At 38.5% G+C, this 27,595-nt stretch overlaps 3 protein-coding genes across 15 annotated transcripts in view; 2 read left to right on the forward strand and 1 right to left on the reverse strand.

Moving 5' to 3' along the window:
* GARIN2 (golgi associated RAB2 interactor family member 2) overlaps positions 1 to 16,958 on the forward strand; it is a 35,636-nt gene extending 18,678 nt beyond the window's left edge. For 6 of the 10 annotated variants that reach the window (XR_008299473.1, XR_008299474.1, XR_008299472.1 and 3 more), the window contains 4 exons: positions 1,967 to 2,217; positions 11,405 to 11,433; positions 13,934 to 15,096; positions 16,843 to 16,958. Coding sequence is in view for 3 of the 10 variants with exons in the window: in XM_053224585.1 (XP_053080560.1) it covers positions 1,967 to 2,217; positions 11,405 to 11,433; positions 16,843 to 16,865 (303 nt within the window). In the remaining 7 variants the exon portion in view is untranslated. Of the gene's footprint in view, positions 1 to 1,966; positions 2,218 to 11,404; positions 11,434 to 12,673; positions 12,709 to 13,933; positions 15,097 to 16,842 lie in introns of those variants that run through there. The other 4 variants (XR_008299475.1, XM_053224586.1, XM_053224585.1 and 1 more) reach the window with 4 other exon arrangements.
* LOC128316173 (translation initiation factor IF-2-like) lies at positions 12,907 to 26,586 on the reverse strand. Its single transcript, XM_053225102.1, has 3 exons — positions 26,549 to 26,586; positions 22,802 to 24,889; positions 12,907 to 18,695 (listed from the first exon to the last, which is right to left on the reverse strand). The coding sequence occupies exons 1-2, from the start codon at positions 26,584 to 26,586 to the stop codon at positions 24,052 to 24,054; spliced, it is 876 nt and encodes a 291-aa protein (XP_053081077.1). The 3' UTR covers positions 12,907 to 18,695; positions 22,802 to 24,051.
* Positions 24,222 to 27,595, forward strand: part of PALS1 (protein associated with LIN7 1, MAGUK p55 family member) — a 92,718-nt gene continuing 89,344 nt past the window's right edge. Inside the window, exon 1 of one of the 4 annotated variants that reach the window (XM_027065974.2) lies at positions 24,222 to 24,364. The gene's annotated coding sequence lies outside the window, so the exon portion shown is untranslated. Of the gene's footprint in view, positions 24,487 to 27,595 lie in introns of all 4 variants that reach the window. The other 3 variants (XM_053224583.1, XM_027065973.2, XM_053224584.1) reach the window with 3 other exon arrangements.

A 27,595-nucleotide genomic window follows, 5' to 3' on the forward strand; every position in this document is an offset into this window, starting at 1 on the left:
GCAACTGCAATAAATATCGTGGAGAAAATTTAACCTCACTAGTAATCAAAGGAATGCAAACTTGGGGGAAAAATAACCTATAAAACTGTTAATTAAAAGAATAAAAATAGGGGCACTGGGTGGCTCAGTCAGTTAAGCATCCAACTTTGGCTCAGGTCATGATCTCGCAGTCCGTGAGTTCGAGCCCCGTGTCAGGCTCTGTGCTGACAGCTGGGAGCCTGGAGCCTGCTTTGATTCTGTGTCTCCCTCTCTTTCTGCCCCTCCCCTCTCACTCTCTGCCTCTCTGTCTCTCTCAAAAATAAATAAACATTAAAAAAAATTTTTTTAAAGAAGAAGAAAAATAGTCAGTGTTAGTAAAGATGTGATCAACTTGGAATTCTTATAGGTTTGTGGTAGGGATGAGAATTGGCCCAAACTTTCTTGAAATCATTATGAATCAAGAACCTAAAAATGTTTATACTCTTTGATTCAGTGACTCCATTTCTAGGAATCTTTCTTAAGGAATTAATCAGAAATAAGAATGAGGATTTAGCTGTAAAGATGTTAATTATACTATATCTATACCATGTTGGTAAAAATGAAATAACGAAAATTTGAAAGTAACCTAAATATCCACCACAGGGGAATTGCTAAACTAATGTAAATCTACAAAGGACAGGTGCCTTCTTTATTTTTTTCAGGAGCAATGATAGTATCAGGCAAGACCATAGACAGTCAGTAAATATCTATTAAATGAATGACTACTCTGTAGTTATTAAAATTGTTGGAAAAATTTTTCTTGCAGAAATTTTCATGATTGGGAAAAGTTGAGTGAAAAGTGAGTATGATTCCTATTACATGAAAATACATTTCATGCTCACAAACAATAGAAGGTGAGAAAGTCATACTGTTAACAGCAGTTTATTTCTAGATTCTGGGATTAATATTTTCCTCTTTACACTTTTCTGAATTTTCTGTTTCCTACAATAGAAATAATTTTTAATTCAAAAAAATTCAAGCAGTTTTACACAATTTTTAATGACATGAGGAGAATGCTTTTAATAAAATCATTAGGATATAGAACTGAAATGTTATCACAAAGAAGACACAAAATAAATAAATGGGCACAAAGACTAAATGACATGTGCCATAGGAGTAGTTATTTCTGGCCAGTGGCCTTAAGCAGACAATAATATTCTCCCTTTCACTTTATATCTTCCAGGATTTTCTAAATATTCTACAGTAAGTATGTGTTACGGAAAAAACGTGTTTTCTTTAAGGAAAAAGAGTATTGTATTATTTTCGAGGGAAGTTAGGAGAGGCGATGGACTAGGCGGTGCTGATGGGAGGAGGAGGGTGCAGGTATGAGGGATGTCAGACAGACAGAGTCCTTAGGACCCACTGACCAATTCCTCTGAGGCCCGAGACAGATTCTGAGGAAGACAGTGAGTGGTGAGGAGGGGTGATGCATTCATAGAAACCAAGAAATCAAGACAACAGGAGAGATTTTATAGTATTAGTTCTAGGTATTGGTTCTAAGTCTTTTGAGAAATAAATGCTTTTGTCTTATCGTGAACCTCCCAACTCATGTCACCTGGTAAATGCTCTTAAATAAAGAGCAGCATTAGATTGGAGAGCAGGTGGCAAGGCATTTCTAGACAACCTTCCATGCCCTGACAATTCAGAAAGAGGAAATGCTGTAATTAAATACTAGTTTTCTCGTGCGAGGTGACAGCGGTGTGCCTGACCACATGAGCTTCTGAATGGGCTGTGTCAGGTCCCACACTAGAAGCCTCCGATGCCCGCCTGGCCTCTTCAGTGGCCACACAACACCAAGCGTCATTCCCTCATTACTGCGCCCAGGCACTCGAGGGCACTCAGTTAATACGAATGACATGATTACTGTATTAGATATGCTCCAGAAATCATCTATTTCTGTGTGACACCGTTCTGTTACCTGATTTGCTGCTGTTTATTATTTTCAAAGGAAAAAATGGAAAACATTCTGAAGCCTGGGTGTCTACGAGATACAAAAATTAAGAATGAATGCAAAGAATCCTCAAAACATGTCACCATCTCAAATGTAACACTGACTTTCGAAGGTGAACGATGTTTTCATTCTACTTTGACTCCAGAAGAAAGTGACATAAATTCATTCAAAAGGATGAGCATTACTAGAACATCTGAAATAAGGACAACTGATTTTAGCAACACGGCTCTCAATGCTGAGGAATCCAGGTATGTGAGGCAGGGAAATGTCAGGGATGCTAAGATGTGAAGTAATGTGAGTGTGTGCTTTAAGGTCCCCACAACTCTGGCCCTTGCTACTGAACAGTCTCAGCTGTAAATACAATGTAATTGAATGATGCCATCGTTAACTCTGAATTATCCACTGAGCCTGGGTAGCTCAGTCAGTTAAGCATCCAACTTCGGCTCAGGTCATGATCTCACGGCTTGTGAGTTCAAGGCCCACAATGGGCTCTGTGCTGACAGCTCAGAGCCTGGAGCCTGCTTCGGATTCGGTGTCTCCCTCTCTCTTTGGCCCTCCCTTGCTCATACTCTCTCTCTCTCTCTCTCTCTCTCTCTCTCAAAAATAAATAAAAATTTAGGGGCGCCTGGGTGGCTCAGTCGGTTGAGCTTCTGACTTCGGCTTGGGTCATGATCTCGCGGTTTGTGAGTTTGAGCCCTGCATTGGGCCCTGTGCTGACAGCTCAGAGCCTGGAACCTCCTTTGGATTCTGTGTCTCCTTCCCTCTCTGCCCATCCCCCACTTGTGCTCTCTCTCTCTCTCTCTCTCTCTCTGTCTCTCAAAAATAAAAATAAATAAATGTATAAAAAAATTTTTTAAAGTAGATAAAATTTTTTAAAAAACTAAATTATCCACATTCAGTTTAACCTTGTCGAATTATTATTTCCCTATCAACTTCTCACACCCTTCAGTTCACATTTGAGTCTATCTGGTATCAACTGTGTGTGGCTGAAGAATACAGGATAGAATCAGTGTCCACAGTTTGGAGTTAGACTATGGGAGCTCTTTCTTTCATCTTTATACTTCTATTTTCTCCTCTATGTATTTCTCATGCTTTTGTACATTTCCAACTAATAAGTTAATAATCTGAAAAAAAAATATTTTCATAATTTTAATACACAGTTACAAGCTGAATGTGAAGGAGCACTAATGTATTCTAAAGATAAAAGTTAATCCTGGGCGCCTGGGTGGTGCAGTCGGTTAAGCGTCCGACTTCAGCCAGGTCACGATCTCGTGGTCTGTGAGTTCGAGCCCCGCGTCAGGCTCTGGGCTGATGGCTCAGAGCCTGGAGCCTGTTTCCGATTCTGTGTCTCCCTCTCTCTCTGCCCCTCCCCTGTTCATGCTCTGTCTCTCTCTGTCCCAAAAATAAATAAACGTTGAAAAAAAAAAAAGTTAATCCAATCATTTCAGAGTAACTACTAAAAAGAAACCAAAGAAAAACACAGAGGTCTAAATGCTTACAATAGCAAGACTTAAAATAGGGAATGTAATGAACTATGTCTAAATTCTTCTTTGTTTGTTTGTTTTTATCTTGAGAGAGAGATAGGGAACAAGCAGGGGAGGGGCAGGGAGAGAGGGAGACAGAATCCCAAGCAGACTTTGCACTGTCAGTGCAAAGCCTGATGTGGGGCTTGAACCCACGAACTTGGAGATTGTGACCTGAGTCAAGGGTTGGACACACTCAAGTGACTGAGCCACCCAGGTGCCCCTGTCTAAATTTTTTTTTAATATAAAAAAGGAACAAGGGAAAACAAAAACAAACCAAAAATAAATAAATAAACGAGAAAAATTATTAGTAACGTGAGGTTCCACAGGGTTTGGCTGGTTCTTCAAAAAGAATGACAAACAGGGGGCGCCTGGGTGGCGCAGTCGGTTAAGCGTCGGACTTCAGCCAGGTCACGATCTCGCGGTCCGTGAGTTCGAGCCCCGCATCAGGCTCTGGGCTGATGGCTCAGAGCCTGGAGCCTGTTTCCGATTCTGTGTCTCCCTCTCTCTCTGCCCCTTCCCCGTTCATGCTCTGTCTCTCTCTGTCCCAAAATAAATAAACGTTGAAAAAAAATTAAAAAAAAAAGAATGACAAAACAGGCAAACCATTGGACAACTTTTTTTAAATAATAAAATTAGAAATTTAGAGGTCATCATCAACTAACAAGAACAATAGTAAAATGTTATTGAGAAATATTACATACAGCTTTTCTTTAATAGCTTTGAAACCCTAAGTTAAATAAATGACTTTAACAAAAATACAAAGAGGCAAAACTGGCACAGTCACAACTTGAGAACATAGAACAACGTCATCCAGGAGCTCCCATGAAAGAGAAAAACATAGTTGTGACTTTTACTGGACAGGGTTTTAGATACTCTAAGAATTATCTCTATTTAATGTAAAGTTCTCTTTTAAATATAGAAAAATTATGTTATGTTCTCCTAATTTTTTGAAGCAAATAATTTGTTTGGATTATAAAGACTGACCAGAAATAAAATTCTAGATTAATCCCTACTTAAGACATTAAATGTTAAATTCATAGAATCTTAGCGGGCAAAATGTAGCAAGCGCTTAACATGAAATTAAGGAAATCTAAATCATTATTTAAAGGAAGAGCAGGGGCGCCTAGGTGGCTTAGTCGGTTAAGCGTCCGACTTTGGCTCAGGTCACAATCTCACTGTCGGTGAGTTTGAGCCCCGCATCCGGCTCTGTGCTGACAGCTCAGAGCCTGGGGCCCGCTTAGGATCCTGTGTCTCCCTCTGTCTGCCCCTCCGCTGCTTGCACTCTGTCTCTCGCATTGTCTCAAAAAATAAACATTAAAAAAAAATTTTTTTTAATAATTATTCCCAACCAGAGACAGCATTGTGGGTTTTTTTTTTTTAATGTTTAATTTTTAGAGAGAGAGAGAGAGAGAGGGAGGGAGAGAGATAGAGAGAGGCAGAGTGCAAGCTGGGGAGGGGCAGATAGAAAGGGAGACAGAATCTGAAGCAGGTTCCAGGCTCCAAGCTGTCAGCACAGAGCGGGGCTCGAACTGAGGAACCCGCAAGATCGTGATCTGAGCTGAAGTTGGATGCTTAACCAACTAAGCCACCAGGTGCCCCAAGAAATTTAATGAAGAAATTGTTTTTAATGAAAAATTATAGAAGTGTTCTACTTAAAACTTACAATAAATTAAAGATGTTCCTTATTAACATTTCTATGTAATATAATTTAAGGGAGTCTAGCAATTGCAATAGGACAAAGAAATATGATTAATATGAGATTTTTAAAAATCACTCTTTGCAAATGGAAATTTATATTTAGAAAACTTGACAATCATCAAAAATATTAGTTTGTAAACAACTTTAGGATAGTCACAGATTAGAAGATAAACTCACAAAATATCATTTGTTTCATGATTTTTATTAACAAACCAAAAATACGTTGACAAAAGAGAATGTATTTTTCAAAAGCAGCAATAAAAATTAAATATTTAGTGAGAGTGATAAGAGACCTGTATACATGGAATTACGAAACTCTAGTGGCAGAAACCAAAGACACTTCAATAAGGAAAAATAAGCTTTCTATCTGGGTAGGTATATTTAAGACAACAAAGATGACAAAGCCTAAATTAATTTATAAATTTAATATAATACCAATTATCTCAATAGGATATCTCATAGAAATTATAATATAAAAAGTATGTGGAAAAGAGAAGAGTAAGAATCTCAAGGAAACTTGGGGCTGGAATATATCGAGGGACTCAGTTGTATAAAATCTTAAGCCGTATTATAATTAAATGGCCATCAGAAAGTTTAGGATATAGACATTAAGACAATAAAACTGAGTCAAACTGATAGAGGTTCAAAAAAAAAAACATGAAAAAAAGCAAAACTCTACAAAATGTCAGAGATTTATGCTGTACCAGAAAAAAATTTTCAGATGGGAAAAGAGTAAAATATTTTTTTTTAATTTTAATATTTATTTTTGATAGAGAGAGAGAGTGAGCAGGGGAGGGGCAGAGAGAGACGGAGACACAGAATCCGAAGCAGGCTCCAGGCTCTGGGGGCTCAAACTCACCAACTGTGAGATCATGATCTGAGCTGAAGTTGGACGCTCGACTGACTGGGCCCCCAGGTACTCCAAAAGAATAAAATATTTTAAAACTAAAATAAGCTAGAATAAAATGGAACAGTTGAAATTGCCTCAATTGCATAAGAAACATCACTTCTTTTCCTTTGAAGCAACAGAAGAAATTTTCAATGGCAAAGTTTGGTTCATTCTTTCAAAAATATTTACTGAGCACTTTCTTTGTGCTAGGAACTGGGGATATAGCTGTGAATATAAGTTATAGGATGTTTCATTCTAGTGGATCTAGATAATACACAAATAAAATACATTATGCCAGCTGGAATGTGCTGTGATAAATACAAAAATAGAGGGGTGCCTGGGTGGCTCAGTCAGGTTAAGTGTATGACTCTTGATCTCAGCTCAGGTCATAATCTTACGGTTTGTGAGACTGAGTCCCTGTGCTGACAGCTGGGAGCCTGCTTGAGATTCTCTCTCTTCCTCTCTCTCTCTGCCCCTCCCCCACTCATGCTCTCTCTCAAAATAAATAAATAAACATTAAAAAACAAAATAAAACGGGGTACCTGGATGGTTCAGTCGGCTGAGCTTCTGATTTCTGTCAAGTCATAATCTCACGGTCCGTGAGGTTGAGCCCCACATTGGTTTGCTGCTATCAGCACCGAGCCCACTTTGGATCCTTGGTCCTCTCTCTGCTCCTATGCCACTTGCATGTGCATGTGCGTGCTCTCTCTCTCTCTCTCTCAAAAATAAACATTAAAAAAAAGCTTCAAAAATAAACCTCAAAACAAAAATAGGATAACAGAATAGAGGGTGATTTGAGGAGGAGGAAGGATATCTTATAGTGGTCTAGAAGCTTCTCTGAGGAAGGACAGAGATCTGAAAGCAAGGTGGGGCTCTGAAAGAATAGAGTTCAGGTTGATTGATTGCAAAACAATTATAAATATCTGCCAAAAAAATCATTTTAATAAATACATAACAATACAATGGAAAAAGAATAATAATAAATAATCTATAAAGGTTTTACCTTCCATATATATAAGTAGCTGATGGAAATTTGTGAAGGATCCAATTAACAAATGGTTTAAAGTTATGAATAGAAAATTTACTCCAGAAGACAAATAAACACTTAGTGAGGGATCAATCTCACTAATAATTAAAGAAATACAAGTTAAGCATTTACCATTTGGCTTTTGATTAGATGTTAACTACATCTAATATTGATGGGGACACTGTAAATGGTGGGAACTTTCTACAGAGTGATTTGGCAATTCACACTACAAATAGTTATACCCCTTGACTTAAAGGAACATGTGGCAAAGAAGTAATTTGAAACAGAAAATAATTTAATTGAACATACTGTTTTGTAATTAAAACCTGAAAGCAATCCAAACAACCCCTGGCAGAAAAATAGCTAACCAGGAAATAGTATGTTAATTTAGTGAAACAGCAGATCCCCATTAGGAAAAGAATCAGAAAATTTCAATAAAAAGACCTATATGACTATAAGGAACTGCAAACTGGAAGTGTGAAATTCTGAAAAATGTATATACAACGGTATTTTATTTCTGCAGACAGAATGATTAAGAAACCACAGTGTTTGGACATAGTTGGTGATTAAAGGAATTAATATTTGTTGTAGCTTTTGATAGATGTTTCCATTAAACTTTTATTGTACAATTAATTACATGTATAATTTAAAAATCAAAACTGATGCTAGGATGCATTAATTGGAAGACACAGCAGCTAGACAATGACCTTTGCAGTCAGACAACCCTGGGTTCAAATTCTGCCTCCTCTAGGGCAAGTTAAATTAGTTTTTTCAGGTCTCAGTTTCCTTATCTGTAAAATGAAAATAACACTAACCATGTAGTTGTTACAGGGATTAAATAAGCTGATATTAAAAACTTCACAATGCCAGGCGCTTGGTAATTACTCAAAAAAAAAAAAAAAGAGAATAGATTAAAAGAGGGAGGAAAGGTAGGGAGGAAGGAAGAGAGAAAGGGAGAGATGGAAGGGAGGATTCAGATTCTAGATTAGACTGAACATAAATCTAACATAGCTTTGACTTACATTGAATACAGTAGAAAGATGATTCTATACCTCTGAAGTAATCTTTCTACTATACTATCCAAAAACTGAACCCGGGTGGGGGGGGGCACAAAACTTAAATATTTTTTAATGCAGGAAAGAAATCAAGGCTATTTAAATTGAGGAAGAAAATGGGAATAGGTGACAATTACCATCTTCAGCATATGAGGAAGTCCATATTTAAAGGCTAAATTTTAAAAAGTGGATTTAAACTGAAAATTATTTTAACTAAACAGTTTACAAAGAAAACTTTATTATGTAGTAAAACAATATAGCAGACAATCAACCAATCTATAAAAAAAGCATTAATGCATATTACTGATTAGATATTAATAAACAACGGAACTAATTTCTGGAGGTCGTAGAATCTTTCTCCTTGGAATCTTCTCAAAAACAAGCATCAGGCCATTTGTCCTGGATAGAGTTCAGACATTCTTCTGCAAGGGATCAAGACTTGTTCGTGTTTCTTATGTAATTTTAATCTACTGCTACAGTGAATGACAGAAAGCATGGTGAAGTCAAATATAAGTACATCCTGAGGACTCCTTAAAGGAGTGGAACGGAATGGAAACAGTAAATGCACCTGAGTGTGTTGCAGCGTTCTTAGAAATAGAGCAATAAAAGTATGGAACGATCTCGGGACACATTAGATGCCCAGTAAATGGTCATTATTATCACTAATAATTCATTTCATTTCCAATAGTGTAGATAAAAGAAATTTGGCTATTCTGGCTCAAAAAAGCACAACACCAAAAACCTTTACTCAAAAATATCTTAAGCAACTGAGGATTGATTACTCAAAGCTGGCTTTCTTTTTAACCTTTTTTCCTGGCCAAGGAGGGGTCAAGGAAAGCAAAGGAATAAGGGTGATCCTTAGGAGAACCACACATCTTGAAATCATCTGGCTCTGTGCTGACAGTGCAGAGCCTGCTTGGGATTCTCTCTCCCTCTCTCTCTCTCTCTCTCTCTCTCTCTCTCTCTCTCCCCCCCCCCCCCGTCTCTCTCTCTCTCTCTCTCTGCCCCTCCTCTACTCTCTCCCTCTTTCTCTCAAAACATAAAAAAACTGGGGCACCTGGGTGGCGCAGTCAGTTAAGCGTCCGACTTCAGCCAGGTCACGATCTCGTGGTCCGTGAGTTCCAGCCCCGCGTCAGGCTCTGGGCTGATGGCTCAGAGCCTGGAGCCTGTTTCCGATTCTGTGTCTCCCTCTCTCTCTGCCCCTCCCCCGTTCATGCTCAGTCTCTCTCTGTCCCAAAAATAAATAAACGTTGAAAAAAAATTTTTTTTAAACATAAAAAAACTAAAAAATAAATAAATAAAACTAAAATATTAAAAAGTATAAGGATAACTTAAATTTTTAGGATGTAAAATGTTCTGTAGGCGCAAAGATTTGTTTAACTATTATGATCACTATTAGAAACAATGAGAAAATGAATCCCTATATAAATGGCAAAAATCATAGAATTTTACAGATAAAAAGGATCATGAAGGTTAACAAATCCCAATTTCTTCAAGGTTCTGCCTTTCAGTCTCTCAGCTTCCTCTCTCTGCTGACTGTACTGGGGACAAAGAAAGAAAAACAAAGCAAAAAACAAATGTGGGTTCCAAGTAATCCTCTTAACCCCAATTTAATCAAGTATGGGTTCTTTTTTTATTGCCTATTTGCATCTGGAACATAATTACTATCCAGAGCCTAATTTGGGAATGTTCATTATGAATGAAAGGTGTAATATCCTAGAACAGAATAGAATTCAGTTTATTCCTCAGACATTTATAAAATTAAGTCAAGACACTGAAAGTGATAAGTAAGTTCTATCTAGTTTTCATCTCCAAGACCATGGATTTCAGTGACATTTTTATAACTGCGTACTTTGGGAAAATGAAAAAAAAATTAAATGATGAGCTTGTTGAATATTTTGCCCTCAGATGTATTAGTTTTAATATGTAAACTGAGCAGTTTCAATCTGGATGAATGAAAGACTATGGAGACTTCTATAACATTACCTTAGGATTTACTTTATAGAGCATTTCTATTTCTATTCCTTCTTATACCTTGACAATATTGCTACTGTGACTCTTTCCTTTGTTTTAAAGAGGATAATATCAGGCTTCATTTTAATTTTGCACCAATTTTTTAAAGTACATTTACTTAATATTTCTCAGTCTCAAAAACTTTTATCATTAAGCTCAACCTTTATTTAAATCACCGACCTATTTGGTGAAGGCTACAGGAGAATTTATTTGCAAATGCCTTAGGAAATGACTAATTTACCTTTATTTCAGAAAGATCCATTGTAGACCTCCAACTGGATGTATTTGCCAGACCTCTTAAAATGGATCATAATTATGTCTTTATACATTTATCTGGGAAGCTATTATCTGAGGGTAATTATTCTTCCCAAATGCTTTTTTTTTTTTACTCAAACAGCCATGCTTCCAAAATATTTATTGAAAATGTAGCCAAGAAACAAAGATTTGATGAAAATTTGTTTTAGCATGCTAATGAGGTTAAGAAAACAAGTATTTTAATTATTGTTATTAATTTTAAAATCAGGAATGCAGAATACTTCTTTGTCCAAAGACATCCAAAAGCTTAGTTATCCAAAGGCATTTCCGAAAGTGAAATGGTCTGAACACCTGACAGATAGTTTTCTATTTTATCCAGTAAGCTAAGTAAACTAACCAAGTACTAACTTAGGCAAATACTTGAGCATGTCATTTGCCTGCAGATTCCCAAGCGCTGTCACCTCCATCAGGGCCATAGAGATTGTGATGAAGCCAGAAGAAGTGGGCACCTTCTAACCCCAGGCATCCATCTATTCCAGAATTTCTCCCATGTCTCTATGAGGGCCTATATTCCCAACACAAAAGACTCTATGGAAGCCCCTGAGCAGCAGCGATTAGCTTCTCTCTGCCTCAGCCCCAAATGAGTTTTCCAACGCTGGAGAGGCAGCAGGATAGGGATGCCCACAGCCTCACCGAGTGACAGGTGATAGAGAAAATAAAAATAGATTATGTGTCAGTATATACTATTCACTTTTATGGCTTTTACAGGTTGGATAGTTTGCATGTTGACAGAATTTTAGGTAATTTTACTCTAATATGTGTTAATAATGTAATACCCTAGCTTGCTACACATGTTTCATTACCACCTACAAAGCATTTAGGAAAGGCCAGTTACCTCCTACTTAGTAATTCTTTTCTAAATATTTGTGGTTACACTGGCAAAATTTTGAAATGTGCTGTTTATTTTTGCAGGAGCATGAGAACTGATTCAGGCACTTCAGGTATGGAACAAATTCCACTACATTTCTTTGTGATCTCTGGTATCCAGTAGTCAACCTTGGGTCCTGGAAGAAAGTAGTTATGAGCAAAGGAATCCAGCTAGATGTTTTGATGTGTCCCCTTTGCTCCATTCTGAGAGTCCTACCATGCAGGAACTATTCTTCAAAGCCTGTCCTCATGCTATCTTGCAAGTGGTAGGCATCACTGCACTTTTTCTGTGCTGGTAGAGTCAGTTTCCCAGTTCCATGAATCCAGCTCACTGGGCATGAACCACTCCCAGGCCTGCTCAGCAGGCAGAACCCAAACAATAGGGTCTTGTATCCTTGCTGGTTTGGAAGGAAAGTGGTCTACCACTAAATTTCTTGGTAAATCTACAATTGTATAGTCCTTACTTGTATCTGGGGCTCCGCTTTGCTGTCGGGTGATACTATTTAATGTTTTATTCAGCAGTTGTTTCTTTACATACTCTCGTGTCTGAGGATCTTTTAACTTCTTAGCAACAAGTTTTTAACATGGGGTTGTCATATGGCACCAGTGGAGATCTGTCCCCTTGCTTGCTGCTGATCTACTTCTAAGTTACTGTCTAAGTTGAGGGGTGGATAGGCCTCAGCTCCAGTCATGCACATAAAAGAACATCATGGAGAGAAAAAAAAATACTTCTGCTTTAAAATCCAAGAACCCGTGAAGGCATTCTCAGTCACATTTGCAAGAGTCCTACAAAGAAGAGCAAACAACTAGAGGATAGTGTTTATATAAATGGGATTTTTGTCTGTAGACCTTACCACTGAGCTTTGGTGTCCAAAAGTACCAGATGAACTTCACTGAGATGTGAAGTTCCAATCTACAGTATTGAACCTGAGAACATTGTAGGGAAATGCCATTGTAGTTTATTAGAAAAATGCAAAATCTCCTTTGCAATATATAGAATTTTCACCTACCAATTTTTACCTCAAGTTCTATTTCAAAACGAAATCACAGTAAATTTATAGAAATTCTAGAGATGTCCAATAGCCAGATATTTTTGTCTTACTTTCTAAAAGAAAGGATAAATCTTGCAACAGCCTTATTACTGATAATTAGTATGTTAGCATATGATTAGCACATAATTAGTACAATCACATACAACATACATTCTGAAGCACTAGTTATTTATGCATTGGGAATTTATAATTAATGTAGGATATTGATACATTTATTTTCATTCCATATGTGACTGATTCTTTCACCTGTCTTCTGGCACAGGCTTAGTTTTGTTGAACTGAAGAAGCATTTGATCCTTATCTATTATATATGAGGCACCATGGCAGACTCTGAGAGAGATTAAAAATACATAGTAGGACATCACCTGGCCTCAAGAGATGGGCCCAAATAACATAAAGTAAAATGTTATAGGTGCTTTCAGAGAAAAGTGGAGAATATAGTTTTAGCTCAAGAGAGAAAATCATGAAAGAGTCTATGAAGGAAGCAGTCTTTGAGTTAGGAAAAGGGAAATAAGAATATCCTGGGTACAGGATACAGTAAGAGCAAAATTGAAGAATAAGACAGTGTTGGGCATATTCAATTTAGGAATAGTGAGAGATGCAGCTGGAAAGCAAAGCAGGATCCAGATTATGGAAGTCTTGGGTCATCTAAGGAGTCTGGATAGTACAGACCTCCTTTTGGCAGGTAAGAGCCACTGAAAGACAAATAACGAAATGAGTGTTATGTTTTAGAATGATTACTCTGACTGCAATCTCTAAGAGAGCTGCAGCAGGCTACAGGTAGGAAATCATTATAATGGTCTGGGGTGAAATGTGTCAGTCTTGAACCTAGGGGGGGGAAAAAGCCAGATGGAAACAAGGATGTGAATATGCAGTTAACAAGATTTATTGGACTGACTACTTGTGGGGACAAGAGAAAAAAACAAAAACAAAAAAAAACAACAACAACTGAGGATGACAGAGTTTGAGAGGCAACTTAACTAGGAGGTAATGAGTCCATGAAACAAGCTGGGAAAATGAATTACAGGAAATCTGGAAGGCAATGATGAAGAAACCAGCTATTAAATACTGCACCTGGAATCAAAAGCCCTAGGTTTGAGTTCTAACTGCACTTCCTCTGTTCCACGGATGTGTCATTTAATGTCTCTGGACCTCAAGCTTCTTCAGCTGCCAAATATGTGTGCATATGGGTGAGGAATTGAAGAGGGCATGGTTAGCTGCCTCAAGACCCTTTCAGCTGTTATGACTTTATAAACTGACATGTTTATGGTCTTGGTGGCCCATCTTTGTAAATTTAGCAGGCAGCTTAAAATGGGGCTCTGAGAATCAGGAGCTAAGCAAAGGTAGAGCAAACATGCAGTGACGTTTGTCACACTCAGCTTGTTAAATCATGAGGATGGTACAATATACAAATTTGGCTTGCAGTTTTCACAAAGTATTAATTATTTTTCCTGGTTTTTTTTCATGTACTTTCTTATTCTTTCCACTTTTCTCTCCTGTCTTCCCATTTTTCCTTACTTAGGCTTGCATAGTATTTTGATTTTCCCTCTGCTTAGCATTTCTTTCCCCCTTTTTACAGTCCTCTAAATCACTTCTTTTTGCCCTTTCATACCCTTACTCACACTTAACACTTTTTACCCCAAAAAGAGCAAGGATTAGTAGAATCTTAATCCCTTGTTCCATTGAATTTAGACTAAATGTAGACTAAAAATGAGTCTGTGAATCTGATTTCTATTCTAGACAGTAGCCAGAATAGTAACTGCTCCCCACTGCAATAAAACAAAACCCTGGTCCTATTAACCTGGTCAGATTCACATTCACCCAACTCCAGGCAATGCTACCTGAGGACCATGGTCTCTTATTCATGTCTCAAACCACTCAGCAGTTTGACAAAAGGACACTTTTTCTCCTTTCTGAGTAAGGCTTTGGGTAAAGTGGACTCTGAATGTACTGTTTTCATGAAAAGGCTGCAGGAAGAACCTAGGCTAACACTGTCTCTCAGGATCTGGGTCCATCTGTCCCTTTTCTTGACTTTTAATTTCTTACCTATCTAGGTTTTACTCACTTTAGCTCTGTTGATCTCTTTACGCTGAGCCCAAACTTAGGCTTACCTTTGACCCTATAGTATTTTCCCAAGATGGAAAGCAATCAGACAAAGGATAGACATCCAAGAAATAGAGAAGGGAAAACTGCTACCAAACACCGGGAATTTCCTCCCCATTTATATCCATCTTTCTTTTCCACTTTCCTCTTAACTATTGCAAATCAAATTCTTTGCAATCTTAAGCAGCCATGTTCATTCTGTTTATGAAACCCAGTCTAAAAAAGAGAAAGGATGGGAGGACCCTAACAAGGAAACTGAAATTTAACAATGGGCTCCATTGGGAAAAATAAAGACATTTTTAAATTTAAGACCAAATTGAGTTCTTTCTCCTGTGCTTTTCTCTCTTGCTTTTGGCTTTTTTTCTTTCTTCTTCACTTCCCCTCTCTAATGATCTCTATTTCACTTTCCTCACTATTTTTCTTTTCGCCCTCTGGCTCCCTCCTCTCATGTCAAATCTTTTACCTCCCTCAAACTTGTGCCTCATCTGTCTCCCCCTTTCTCAGGGGAATGGATGTGAGGAAAGGAAAGTAAAACAGAAAAAGAAAAGGCCAATGGAAAAAAACATGTAAGACAACCTAAAGGTAATTTTTTACAATTATAAGTTGCTATAGATGATAAAGGACAGACATGACACTTTCACAAAAAGTTGTCAATAAATTGAATCTTTTGACATTGAATCTTATTGCTTCTATTGTAGTAACAATAGAGGTGGAATGGAATGTTGAGGGTTCATTGTAGTTTCTGCTCTAGAATCCTTCAAGTGTCAAAATGTAATGTCGCACAGGGATTAGGGGAGCTTCAGGTGAGGCACTAGAAGAATATTACTTGCTGCTGCTTTTACAAGTGATTCCATCATTCTCATCCCTATTCTTTCTCTTTGTTCCCTCCTCAAACTCTTTTCCAACCTTGGCAGGAACCACATGGCCATATCTCATCTGGGCTCTGATGTTGGAATTGAGGTGCCCACGCATCTTTCCACTCTTCTGTGTCACTCTGCCACCACAGTCAGCTTAGCATTTGGGCACTTATTAATAGGAACTCACCCAGATGCACACCATGGGCCAGACGTAATGCACCAGAGGAAAACAGTGTAGCCAAAAGATAAAAGCCCATGCACAATACCCCCTGGCCTCTCTGCACACTCCTTCGTCTAGGCCTGTTCTTTCATCATTTCTTTCCTCCCATAAGTGTGCTCTTAGTATTGTTCTATGGTGGCGGTGGACAGTAAAGGAGGCACTCAGGGTGATGTGTGTTGGTACCTAGGGAGGGTCCCAACCCCTGTCATTTCTCAATATATTACAGCATTTAGAAAGAGAAATTCATTTAAAGATAACTCAATATTCTACAATGATCCCATCTTTTGACTGATATTTTCTATAATGATGAAATTTCAAACCCCAGGGTCTTATGAAGAGAGATCTGCAAATGCAAAGAAGGGCAAAAATAGTAATATACATACCATATTTAAATCTTGGCTTCTAAAATTTAAAAAGTGGCTCCCAGATATTTAAATTGTGAACTGCTGATATATAAGAAAAAGTAGATGATTAAAAAAGTTTTTTTTCTTTTTTCTTTTTTTTTTTTTTTTGAGAGACAGAGAGAGAGAGAGACAAAGCATGAGCAGGGAGGGGCAGAAAGAGAAGGAGACACAGAATCTGAAGCAGGCTCCAGGCTCTGAGCTGTCAGCACAGAGTCCACATGGGGCTCAAACTCATGAGCTGTGAGATCATGACTTGAGCTGAAGTCAGACGCTTAACCGACTGATCCACCCAGGTGCCCCAGATGATTTTTTTTGATGGTGAAAAATTTTGGGTACTAATCAAGACTTCATATTATCACAACTGAAAAAGTAGGAAAGTTACTTGGCCCCTTATTTATAGTGAGCATATATTATGTGTATGTAAATATATATATATGATTTATTTTAGGACTCAGACTAGGACAGATCAAGGACTTGCAAATAATTCAGTGACACATCTATAAATTTTAAAGACTAAAGCCCATAATCTTAATCTTGGCATCTTGATTTATTAGATTCTTATATGAGTAGAAACAACCTTTAAAAACAAAAAATTTAAGAAATTATAAGAGGTTCCTTTAACATCACTTCAACCTCTAGATTTAAAAAATGAGATCTTATCTGTCCAAAGGATCTTTACTGTTAGATTAAGAAGAGAAGCTATATTAAAAATGCAATTTTACTTATTTCAATCACTTATTTTACTTATATTTAGTTTTTTAATGTTTTACACTTAACAGTAATAACTTCAAAAATATTTTGTGTTTTAGACCTTTGAATTCAACTGACTTTTCCATCTTTTTGGCAGATAAATACAAACTACTAAACTAAAAAATAAGAACAACTCAAGAAATAATAACCAACAGAAGAGAAAAACAAGGCAGTGTCTTCCATGTGGCAGAAATAAAGGCTACTACTAATCAATCATTAAGTATTTAAATCCATGCCGATCTAATTTCTTACATCTTGATTATCATAATTGGGGATATCAGTTTTAAAGGAAAAGTAGAGAAACATACAGAACTATTAAGGTTTTCAAATTATAAACTCAATTTTTATCTATAGGGCTTCTTTGCTTTGGAGTTATTGGTTAAATTTGTTATTCTCTTTGGTTTTACTTTTGTCACTTGGACATTAGCCCAACTCTGTGTTGTTTCTAACATTAAGCACTATGAGGTCCTTGAAGGGGGACCATAGTCTTTAAGTCTTTGTGTTCTAAGTGTTGAGCACATGGCCTGAGAGACAGTATTTGCTGAATCAATGAATGCCACTTCCAAACAGGTTTTTTAAAACTCCTATACTTAAAAAAAAGAAAAAAGTTTATTTATTTTGAGAGAAAGAGTGCACACGCACAAATACACAACAGGGAAGGGGCACAGGAGAGGGCAAAAGAATCCCAAGCAGGCTCCATGCTATCAGCACAGGGCCCAATGTGGGGCTCAGTCCCATGAACCATGAGATCATGACCTGAGCTGATATCAAGAGCTGGACGCTTAACCAGCTGAGTCATCCAGGCACCCCTAAAACTCCTATGCTTTTAAATATAGAAAAAGAATTACATACAGTCCCTATCTGAAGAATAGTTTGGATTTTTAAAAGCCACCACTTACTCCTTTTCAAAAAGCTGCCAGTCATTCTACAATGTGCTTTGCATGCTTTCTCAATCTTCACAATCTAAAGGGGTATTATTACTTTTCTCTTTTACAGATAGGTGGTGAAAGTAGAGCTTACCCAAGTTACTTGTTCAAAATCATGTAGCTGGGGAAAAAAGATATATACATAGAAGATCTCTCTCTCTCTTTCTCTCTCTCTCTCAAATTTCACACAAATTGTACTGGTATTTCTACTGTGTCCTGAGTCGCAACAAGGAATATGTCTCACCTCCATTTTCTCCTTCTTGTCCCACAGACAAATCTCTAGAACTATATGGTCCAGTATGGTAGCAACTGGGTCTATGTGGCCACTGAGCACTTGAAATGTGGCTAGTGCAACTGAGAAACTTAATTTTAAATTTCTTTTAATTGTAATTAAATTTAAATTTAAAAGCTGAAGCAGCATAGAATATTTTTTCATTAAACATAAATTTATTGTTTTGGTATGGCTACATTTTTTCACTTTAACTGTTGAAAATTTAGCACCTGAATTGAGATATATTTTCAGTATATGATATACATCAGATTTTGAAGACTTAGTACAAAAAAAATAAGAAAATATCTCAATAATTATATTCATTATGTGTTTAAATTACAGTATTTTGGATATATCAGGTTAAAACTTATAAATTAATTTCATGTTTCCTTTTACTTTCTTCATTAGCTACTAAATAATATCTCACAAAATTACATATGTGCTAACATTACATTTCTATTGGACAGGAAAATCCTCTTTCCATTCCCCTCGGCTCACAATCCCAGGGAATTACTCCTCCTCTTATCTTTGCTCCAGAGGTAAAAGGCATTTCTTTCCCATTTCCACAATCAAGAATGAAATAGAAGGGGTGCCTGGGTGGCTCAGTCAGTTGAGCATCTGACTTCGGCTCACGTCATGATCTGACCGCTTGTGGGTTGGAGCCCTGAGAAAAGCTCTGTGTTGACAGCTCAGAGCCTGGATCCTGCTTCAGATTCTGCGTCTCTGTCTCTCTCTATGAGTTCATGACCTGAGCTGAAATCAAGAGTCAGATGCTCGATCAACTGAGTCACCCAGGTGCCCCTAAATGTTTTCATTTAAATGAACCACTTTCCTTGTACCATTTGCAATTAACCACGCCCCGCCCCAACTCCCACCCCAGCCTACTCTCACCCCTTACAACCACTGAATGGATTTTACCTTCTAAAGATTTGGATTTTTTGATGAGGGAAAAAGTTTGTAAATCCCAGATATCTGTTTCCACTGAGTTTTTGCAAGTTCCTAGTTAGAATTACCTTGTTTATCTGATCTGTAATTTCCATCAGAAACTGTTCCTCCGACTGACTTCCTTGACCCTGTCTCATGGCAGGGGTATGTCTGCTTTGAACTGACACATCCATTAAAGAATCACACATATAATAAGACCTTATAATCACTTAGATGTTAGAAAAAAGATATCTAAGCTTGTCAGAGACTTCTGTCAGTTCAGGAATAAAAGTGAAGTGCAACTAATTTTGACTTTTGAAGGAGCTTTCTGCCTTCTAATTCTCAGCTGTATTAATTAAATGAGGGATTATTGGGGCGCCTGGGTGGCTCGGTCGGTTAAGCGTCCGCCTTCGGCTCACGTCATGGTCTCACAGTCCGTGAGTTTGAGTCCCACGTCGGGCTCTGTGCTGACAGCTCAGAGCCTGGAGCCTGTTTCAGATTCTGTGTCTCCCTCTCTCTCTGCCCCTCCCCTGTTCATGCTCTGTCTTTCTCTGTCTCAAAAATAAATAAACGTTTAAAAAATAAATAAATAAATGAGGGATTATTATAGTAGTTAAAATCAACCATGAAGCATAGGAGGAGGTGGTAAAGAGCAAATAGTTTTCTTTTCCTTTTTCTTTTTGCATTTGCCATACTCTCTCCCTTCTTCACCACACAGAGGACCAATTAGGAACAAAAACAATCATCTTTAGACAGAAGTTATTCCTAAAAAAGTTCTGACATGTTAAATTTGTAATGCTCATTAGAAATTCTAACGGCAATGTTGAGCCAACAGTTGAATACATGATTCTGGAGTTTGCAGCAGAAGTTCAGACTAGAGATCAATTTAAAATTGACAGTGTAGGGTCACCTGGTTGGCTCAGTCAGTTAAGTGTCTGACTTTGGCTCAGGTCATGATCTCAAAGTTTCTGAGTTTGAGCCCTGCATCAGGCACCGTAGAGCCTGCTTGGGATTCTCTCTCTCTCCATCTCTCTCCACCCCTCCCTCTCTCTCTCTCAACATAAATAAACTTAAAAAAAAAAAAAAGACAGTGTATAGATGGAATTTAAAGCCATGATATCAGATGAAATCATGTAGGGAGTGAACGATGAAGAATATGATAAGAATAAGGACAAATGATTAATGCATTCAGTGTAGAACACTGTTATAAGCACTTTACATATATATTCAGTCTTTACAACCACTGTAGTAGGTAGCTACTTTCATGATCCTTAATTTATAAATGAGGAAACTGAATCTCAGAGAAATTATTTTCTTTTGATCAAACGGTCAGCAAGTGGTAGAGCTGGGATTGAAAGCCAGGCAGAGAGGAAGTAAACACTGAATGTTAGAATCTTGGGACACTCCAATTTTAAGCATTCAGGGAGATAAAGAACCAGCAAAGGAGATGAGGAGGAGGTTCCAGTGGGTAGGAAGAGAAGCTCTTTTCAAGAGCCCAGAGGATAAAATGGAGAAAATGCTCAGTGGTATCCAATGCTGCTGGCAAGTCAAGGTAAGATGAGAACCAAACATTAACATTTGCATTTAACAAAGTGGCTCTAATTAATGACTTTGACAAAGGTTATTTTGAAGCAGTGGTGGAGTTAAAGCTCAGAGTCAGTCCAAGAGAGGATAAAAGAGGCATTTAAGTTCAACTCTGGAGTTCAGCACAGATAACATCCCATTCCCAGTCATAGATATTCACATATAGATATGAATTAAAGCAGCACAAAGATTTGTTGTACAGACAAAATAGAGATTTGGTTGGGAGCTTAGTGAGGAAAAGATATGGGAAATTTTTATAGCTATTTTCAAGGAGAACAAACTTGATTTCCTTTCTCTTGGCATTAAGTCTTGATCTTTCCTTCATTTGAAAAATTTCCAAGGGGTTGGCTCAGTTGGTTAAGTGTCTCACTCTTGATTTCCGCTCAGGTCAAGATCTCGTGGTTCGTGGGTTTGAGCCTCATATGGGGCTCTGTGCTGACGGTGCAGAGCCTGTTTGGGATTTCTCTATCCCTCTCTCTCTCTCAAAATAAATAAATTAAAAAAATTTTTTTCAAAGCTCCGAATTTGTCTACCTCCTCTCTTCAAAATAAAATTTTTCCAGGACCATGTTTTATGTGTCTACTCATCCCCAGCCTGGCACAGAACCATCCAAGTAAGGTACAAATGAAAGTGTGATAAATGACTCACATCCTAAATACTGAATATCTTACCCTGAAGTTATGGTTGATACTTGTTGTTCCCATAATAAGCCCATACTTTTCTTTGCGTACTTCACCTATTTAAATTGATAAACGTTTTTTACTCATTTTTTTAAAGTCATGTACAAGACCTTGGTTTTTCTATTATTGAAGGTATTTTCATAATAGTTTATTCTCTATTCCTTTCTTTGTCACCCATCATTACATAGTATAAGACTTTACCTTTGAGTCCACAGAACACCTTATTTTCATTTGCCATACTTTCCTAATGTATTTTATCTATATGGGATTGTCTTGTCCCTTTCCCAAGCTGCCTGTTAATTCCTCCCGGATGAGAACTGTCACGTTTTAATTCCTTACAGTACAGCAAGTATCAGTATATATTTTTTGAATTAATGTGTGAATAGTAAAGCTATTTGAGTTGAATGATACTGACCTGTATTAAATAATACTGCCACTAACCTTAGACAGTGGGACCTCTCATTCCGCATGGCAACAACTGCATAATGCTTTTAGCTTAGAGACATAATTTTTTTAGCTAGATGAAAGGTGAAGAAACACATCAAAATAATAACTAAACACAATGAAATTCAAAAACTTCAGGGCTTGTTGGTTTGCTTTCTTTAACTTTTTAAATGTTTATTTATTTTTGAGAGAGAACAGAGAGACAGTGCGCATGCAAATGCACGGGGTGGCAGGGAGGGGCAGAGAGAGAGAGAGGGAGATACAGAATCCAAAGCAGGCTCCAGGCTCCAAGCTGTCAGCACAGAACCTGATGTGGGGCTCCAATCCACAGACCATGAGATCATGACCTGAGCTGAAGTCAGATGCTTAACCAACTGAGCCACCCAGGCACCCCTGTTGGTTTGCTTTTTTTGGCTATTTTATACTTTTTAAATATATGTAGTTAATGATGAACTCACCTACTAATTGCTTATTTTACAACATACATGAATCAGTGAGTATTCTTTTAGTTTACATTATTTCTGATCTCTGGTTCATACAATTATAGAGATTAGGCTGCTAACTCAGTTATGGAAACAGCTTTCACTAGTGCCTAGAGGTAAGAAAACCAGAGGGATATATCCTTTAGTTAAGGATTTCCCATATAATGGTGAATGGTAGAATCTTGAAAACTGAGATTTCAGATCTGTTGCAAATGTCTGAAATGAAATATTAACATATTTCCTCAAGACTTTAATGAAATAAAATAGTATAACATTATATTATATAAACATATAATAGAGGCTGTTGGCAGATGCCAAAATAAGGAAGGCAGAAGGGTATTTGCTGCCGTTACTTTCCACTGTACACTTGACTTTACAGTTTGCCTTTTACTACTTCACCCAAAATATTTAGTTACAAATTTGCCAGAGTGATTCAGTGGGTGAACTTCCCTATGACAAGAATGAATGACTCTTTTGAGGTTTTAAACCACAGATTACCCATTTCATTCTTTTTTAAGGATGAATACTATATTTTCTAACCCCCTAAGCCATCCATGTTACATTCCATATACAGAGGCTACCAGAATTTTAAATCTAAAACCAAACAAACAAAACCCGGAAACAAGAAACATTACAGATGAGAAAATTTAGGCCCAGGAATCTTGTCATGTATCCCAGAAGTAGTTATCATCAAATCACAGAACTAGTTATCATCAAAACTACAACTCAAATAGAATCACCTTACCTCCACTTTCTATACCTTTTCCTCTTCTTCTTCTTCTTCTTCTTCTTCTTCACACAAGGATAGTAATTTGAATGATTTGGGGATTCTGGGAATGTAATATTTAGCAGAGAATACATTTTTTTTTTTTTATCTGCCATTGGGTCCACCCTCTTTTAAAACGAAAATACCTTTAGGAAGTAAAAATAATATTTGGAAAGCACTTTAGAAAGGTATTTCCCCATATTTTGAGATCAGTAGCTGCTCTCTCACACAGATAGTGATCGCCATTCTATTAGGGTGGGGTCCTGTGACAGAGGAGTCCAAGCAGCTGGTGAAGCAAGGCTAGGTAGCTGGAGGGTTCATTTGGGCGGTGGTGTTTTGTAAACCTGCTTGGGGCCAGGCAATTGGAAGATATGGGTAAAGAGTGACTATCTTCCTAAGGGGCCATTTCTCTGAACAGGTAGATCAGTGGTTCTTAACTGCAGGCGATTTTGCCACCAGGGGACCTTTGGCAACGTCTAGAGACATTTTGCTGGTCACCAATGGGGGTAGTGGTACTACTGGCACCCAATAGGGAGAGACCAGGGATGCTGCTAAACACCCTACAATGCACCGAACAGCCCCCATGACAAATTAGCTGGTCCAAATTCAATAGCGCTAAGACTGGGAAACCCTGTGCCAGAGGAAGAACTCACTGAGGAGCTTAGAGGAAGCTTCTTGAATTATTATTTACTTTACGTATTTAAGAGAAAATAGGTCACATACACGCCTTTTTTATTTCCTTTTTGGATGTGACTAACCGTTTCTAAGGAGTCCTGGAGACGTTTTGTGGATTTCCTTGCACTGCATACGGGGTGGCCCAGGTAACTAAGCGCATTCACTCGAGTTTTGTGAAACAGCTGTGGCCCTTCTTCCTTTCCGTTTTTCAGAACTCGGTCCTAGCTGCTAGCTTTTTGGTTTTCTGCCGTAACAGAGAATTCTGTGGGACGCTACGCATATCCAGGTGTTTAAGTATGTCATGGTTCTTTAAACAAATGTTAGATTGTGTGACGTGCCTCACAGAACACTGGAGTTGCCTCAACGGGAATCAGATTTTTTTCAGGAGCTGACTGACGGGCAGTCAGGGAGACTAAGGTCAAGGGCTGTCCCGACTACAGCCCACGTCGGACTAAGTCTCAGGGAAATCTCACGTCCCCACACGGCTCGGCCGGGCGGCTCAACCTCAAAGCGGTCGCCTCACGCGGACGAGCAAAAAGCAGCTCGCGTCTCACTTAGAGGCGCGCGAGTGCGCGCGACCCACGGCTCGGGGCTGCGGGGCGGACCAAAGAGTGGGCCCTCCCTCCACGCCGGCGCGGGATTGGGCGAACCGCGCCAGCCTCCGGGCCTAGCAGCGGGCGGGGCGCGCCGAGGAGGGAACTGGGATAGGCGCGCCCGCTGCGCCAGCGTGCCGGGGGCGCGTGCGCGGTCTCGCGGCGGCCGCGGGGGCCGGTCTCGCGCGGTCTCGAGGCGGAGTTGCTGGCGGCGGTGGCGGCGGTGACGGCGGCGACTGGCGGTGGGGCGCAGGCGGGGTCTAAGGATTGTGAGGTGGGGAATCGGGAGTTTCTGGGTTCTTTATCCGGTATTTTAAGTGCCGCAGGGGAGCTGTCGTTTGTGCAGTGTGTGGGAGCGGCCGGGGCGGGAGGATCGCCGGCCGCCGTGGCGCAGAGGTAAGAGGACCAGCGGCGGCTCTGTGCAGAGATCTTAATCAACAGGTCCCCGGGAGCGCGTCGGGGGAGGGGCGGCGGGGCTTGTCCCCTCCCCCACCCGCCCCTCGCACTGCCCGGGCGGGACCGGCGGCTGCTCTGCTGGCGTCTCCAGGCGGCGGGAGCCGCGGGCTGGCGGCGCAGGGCGTGAGCCCAACCTTTGTCCCCCGGGGGGAACGCTGGCAGGCCCTGCCCGCTCCCTCTGCCTTGGCGTGGGACCACCCTGGCGGGGGTTCCTGCCTGCTCGGCCCTAGACGCCGGAGGCACAGCAGGGAGTCCCCTCTTCTCTGCGCCCCCGGCCCCGAGTTCGCGACTCCTGGGACTCCCCCTAAAGCGGGAAGGGGAGATCGGCGGAGCGAACACTTTCCTTTAGAAGACGGAATGTAGTCAGCGTTCCTCTGCCTGACTCAGCTCCTGGTATTCGGCTGCTCTTTGCGTTCTTTAAACAAATAAACAGTTCCTACTTCCTTGTGTCCACTTTTAAAGAAAACCCTAATGTCGTTAATGGTTTCTGCTAATTTACTTCAAGTTTGCAAGGTGAACTTTGAAGCCTGTAAATTGTTGTAACCTTCATTTAATGAAAGACGCTTTAAATAATCTTTGGTGCAAATTATGTAACTTCCTAATAATAATAACTCACCTTCTGTTTAGTTGATTGGCATACAGTAATGTGTACGGAATTTAGGTTTCGGTCGGAAGGTTTTTCTTGGCAGTGGCGCTAAAATTAAAATCTGATAGCTAGGTTTTTAGAAGTATGTAAGTGTGTGTTTTATCTCCTTGCTTGTTTAGAATTGTAAGAATTTAGATTTGGAAAGCTCATAGAACAGGACTTTTGAAATACTGATTTTCTTGACAAGGTAAAAGGTGTTAATATTTCTGATTTTTAAAAAAGTAATCTCATGCTTTAATAATAGTATCCTAATTATGCCTTTGGAATATACCAGAAGTTAATAACCTATTAAATTCTGCAGTAGGAGCAAATGACATGTGGTTATTGGTGTCTTTGATATTTAAATATTGGTGGTAATGAAATTGTTAAGTAAGCTTTTTTTGAATTATGAACTACTGTGTGTGTGCGTGTGTGGTTTTTTTTTTTTTCGCTAGTTCCCTGTGGACATGGCATAATAAACTTTAAAAGGCTCTTTAAACTATTGTAGTAGGCTGAAGCTATTAAATTATAATGTAAGATCTTTATAGATGAACAGGCAAAAATACGAAAAGCAATTCATTATTTTATCTTTTTTAAAAAAATAATTTTTATCATGTATCTAAATGACTTTTGGTAGACAGACCTGAACTTGACAAGTAAAGATGGACTCATTAATAATATTAACTTGATTTAGAATATTAAAATGGGAGAATTTTACCTGAGGGTGACCCAAGTCAGTATGGTGGGTTTTGCGGTTTATATGCTCTTTATAAATTATGATCTTGATTAAAAAGTTCATCACAAACCAGGAAATTCGGTCCATTTTATGTATCAATATACTAAGATGTTCTGTTTCTCTGATAGTTTCTGATTTCAGGGTGTCTGAGAAAAAATAGTTTCTCAACATAGATTCTTTATAATTCTTGATTATATATTTATTGAATCATAGAACTCTTGAGTTGGAAATAATCTTAGTGTTGTATAGCTTAACATCTTCATTTTCTAGGAAAAGGAAAGTGAGGTTTATAGAGTTAAGGAGTCCATAGTTTGACTGCTTATTAGTGGCAAAGTTGAAACTAAATGCTGAATACTTGTCTCCAGATTCCAAGTACAGTGCTCTTTTCACTATATACTATTGTTAGATAAACAAACCAGTGAACTATTCTTCTCAAAATCATATATGTAGCTAGCATGATTGAATCTTCCTGCATTTCTTTTCTTTTTTTAAATAACCACTGAATGCAGTTACTTCACTGCTTTCAGTTTTTCAATTATTTTGTTTTCAGATTTTCAGTATTTTAAACAATGTTTAGTGAGTATCTTTGTGCATGTTTCCTCAAGCACATGTATGAGGGTTTCCCTAGAAAGTATACCTACCTGTAGGTGGAATTGCTGGGCCATAGGTTGATGCGCATTTTCAGCTTTGCTAGCTGCTATCACATTATCCTCTAAAGTTGTAACAATTTGCATTACTGCCAACGGTATACAAGTCATCCTTGCCTGCACTTGGAATTGTTAGGTGGCATGGTCAGATAATTAATTTTATGCCAATCTGATAAATGATGTTTTGTTTTCTTTGTTTTAAAAAGATTTTAACTTTATTTTTAATTTACATGAAATGAAATTAATGCTTTTTCTTGGACAATTGTTTTGACAAATGCATAGAGCTGTGTGACTACCAAAATCGGGTACAGATCCAGCACCCAAAATTCCCTTAAGCTGCTCTTCTGTAATCAACCCTTCTTTCACCTGTAACCCTTGGCAATTAATGACCTGTTGTCTTCCCCTGGAGTATGGCTTTTCTACACTATCATATAAACGGAATCAATTAGTATTTATTTAGCCTTTTGGGTCTTGTTTCTTTCATTTAGCATAATATAGTTGGGTATTCATCCATGTTGTGAGGCTATCAGCAATTCCTTCTGTTTTACTGCTGAATGTAGTATTCCATTGTATGGATTTACCACAGTTAGCTTATTTGCCAGTTGAAGGATATTTGAGTTAGTTTTTTAAATTAAAAAGACTTTTTTAACCATGAAAAAGCTGCTATAAATCTCTAGGAACAGTTTTTGTGTGAACATAAGTCTTCCTTTCTGGGTCATATGGTAAGTGTGTGTTTAAACTTAAAAACTGGTGTGTGGTAGGCAGAATAATGGCCCACAAAGATAGCTTAATCCCTAGAACCTGTGAATAAATTAGGTTACGCGGTAAAGGCAAAATAAAGTTGCAGTGGAATTAAGGTTGCTAATCAGTTGACTTTAAAATAGGGAGGTTATCCTGGATTGTCTAGGTAGATCCAATGTATCATGAAAGTGCTTTTTAAAAGGGAGAGAGAAGCAGTATAGTAAGAAAAAAAAAAAAGATGTAAAACAGAAGCAGCACCAGAGGGATAGATGAAGAGTTCTTGGTTTTGAGGATGGAGAG

This window comes from Acinonyx jubatus, chromosome B3 (genome assembly GCF_027475565.1).
Source record: "Acinonyx jubatus isolate Ajub_Pintada_27869175 chromosome B3, VMU_Ajub_asm_v1.0, whole genome shotgun sequence".
Classification (NCBI taxonomy): Eukaryota; Metazoa; Chordata; class Mammalia; order Carnivora; family Felidae; genus Acinonyx; species Acinonyx jubatus.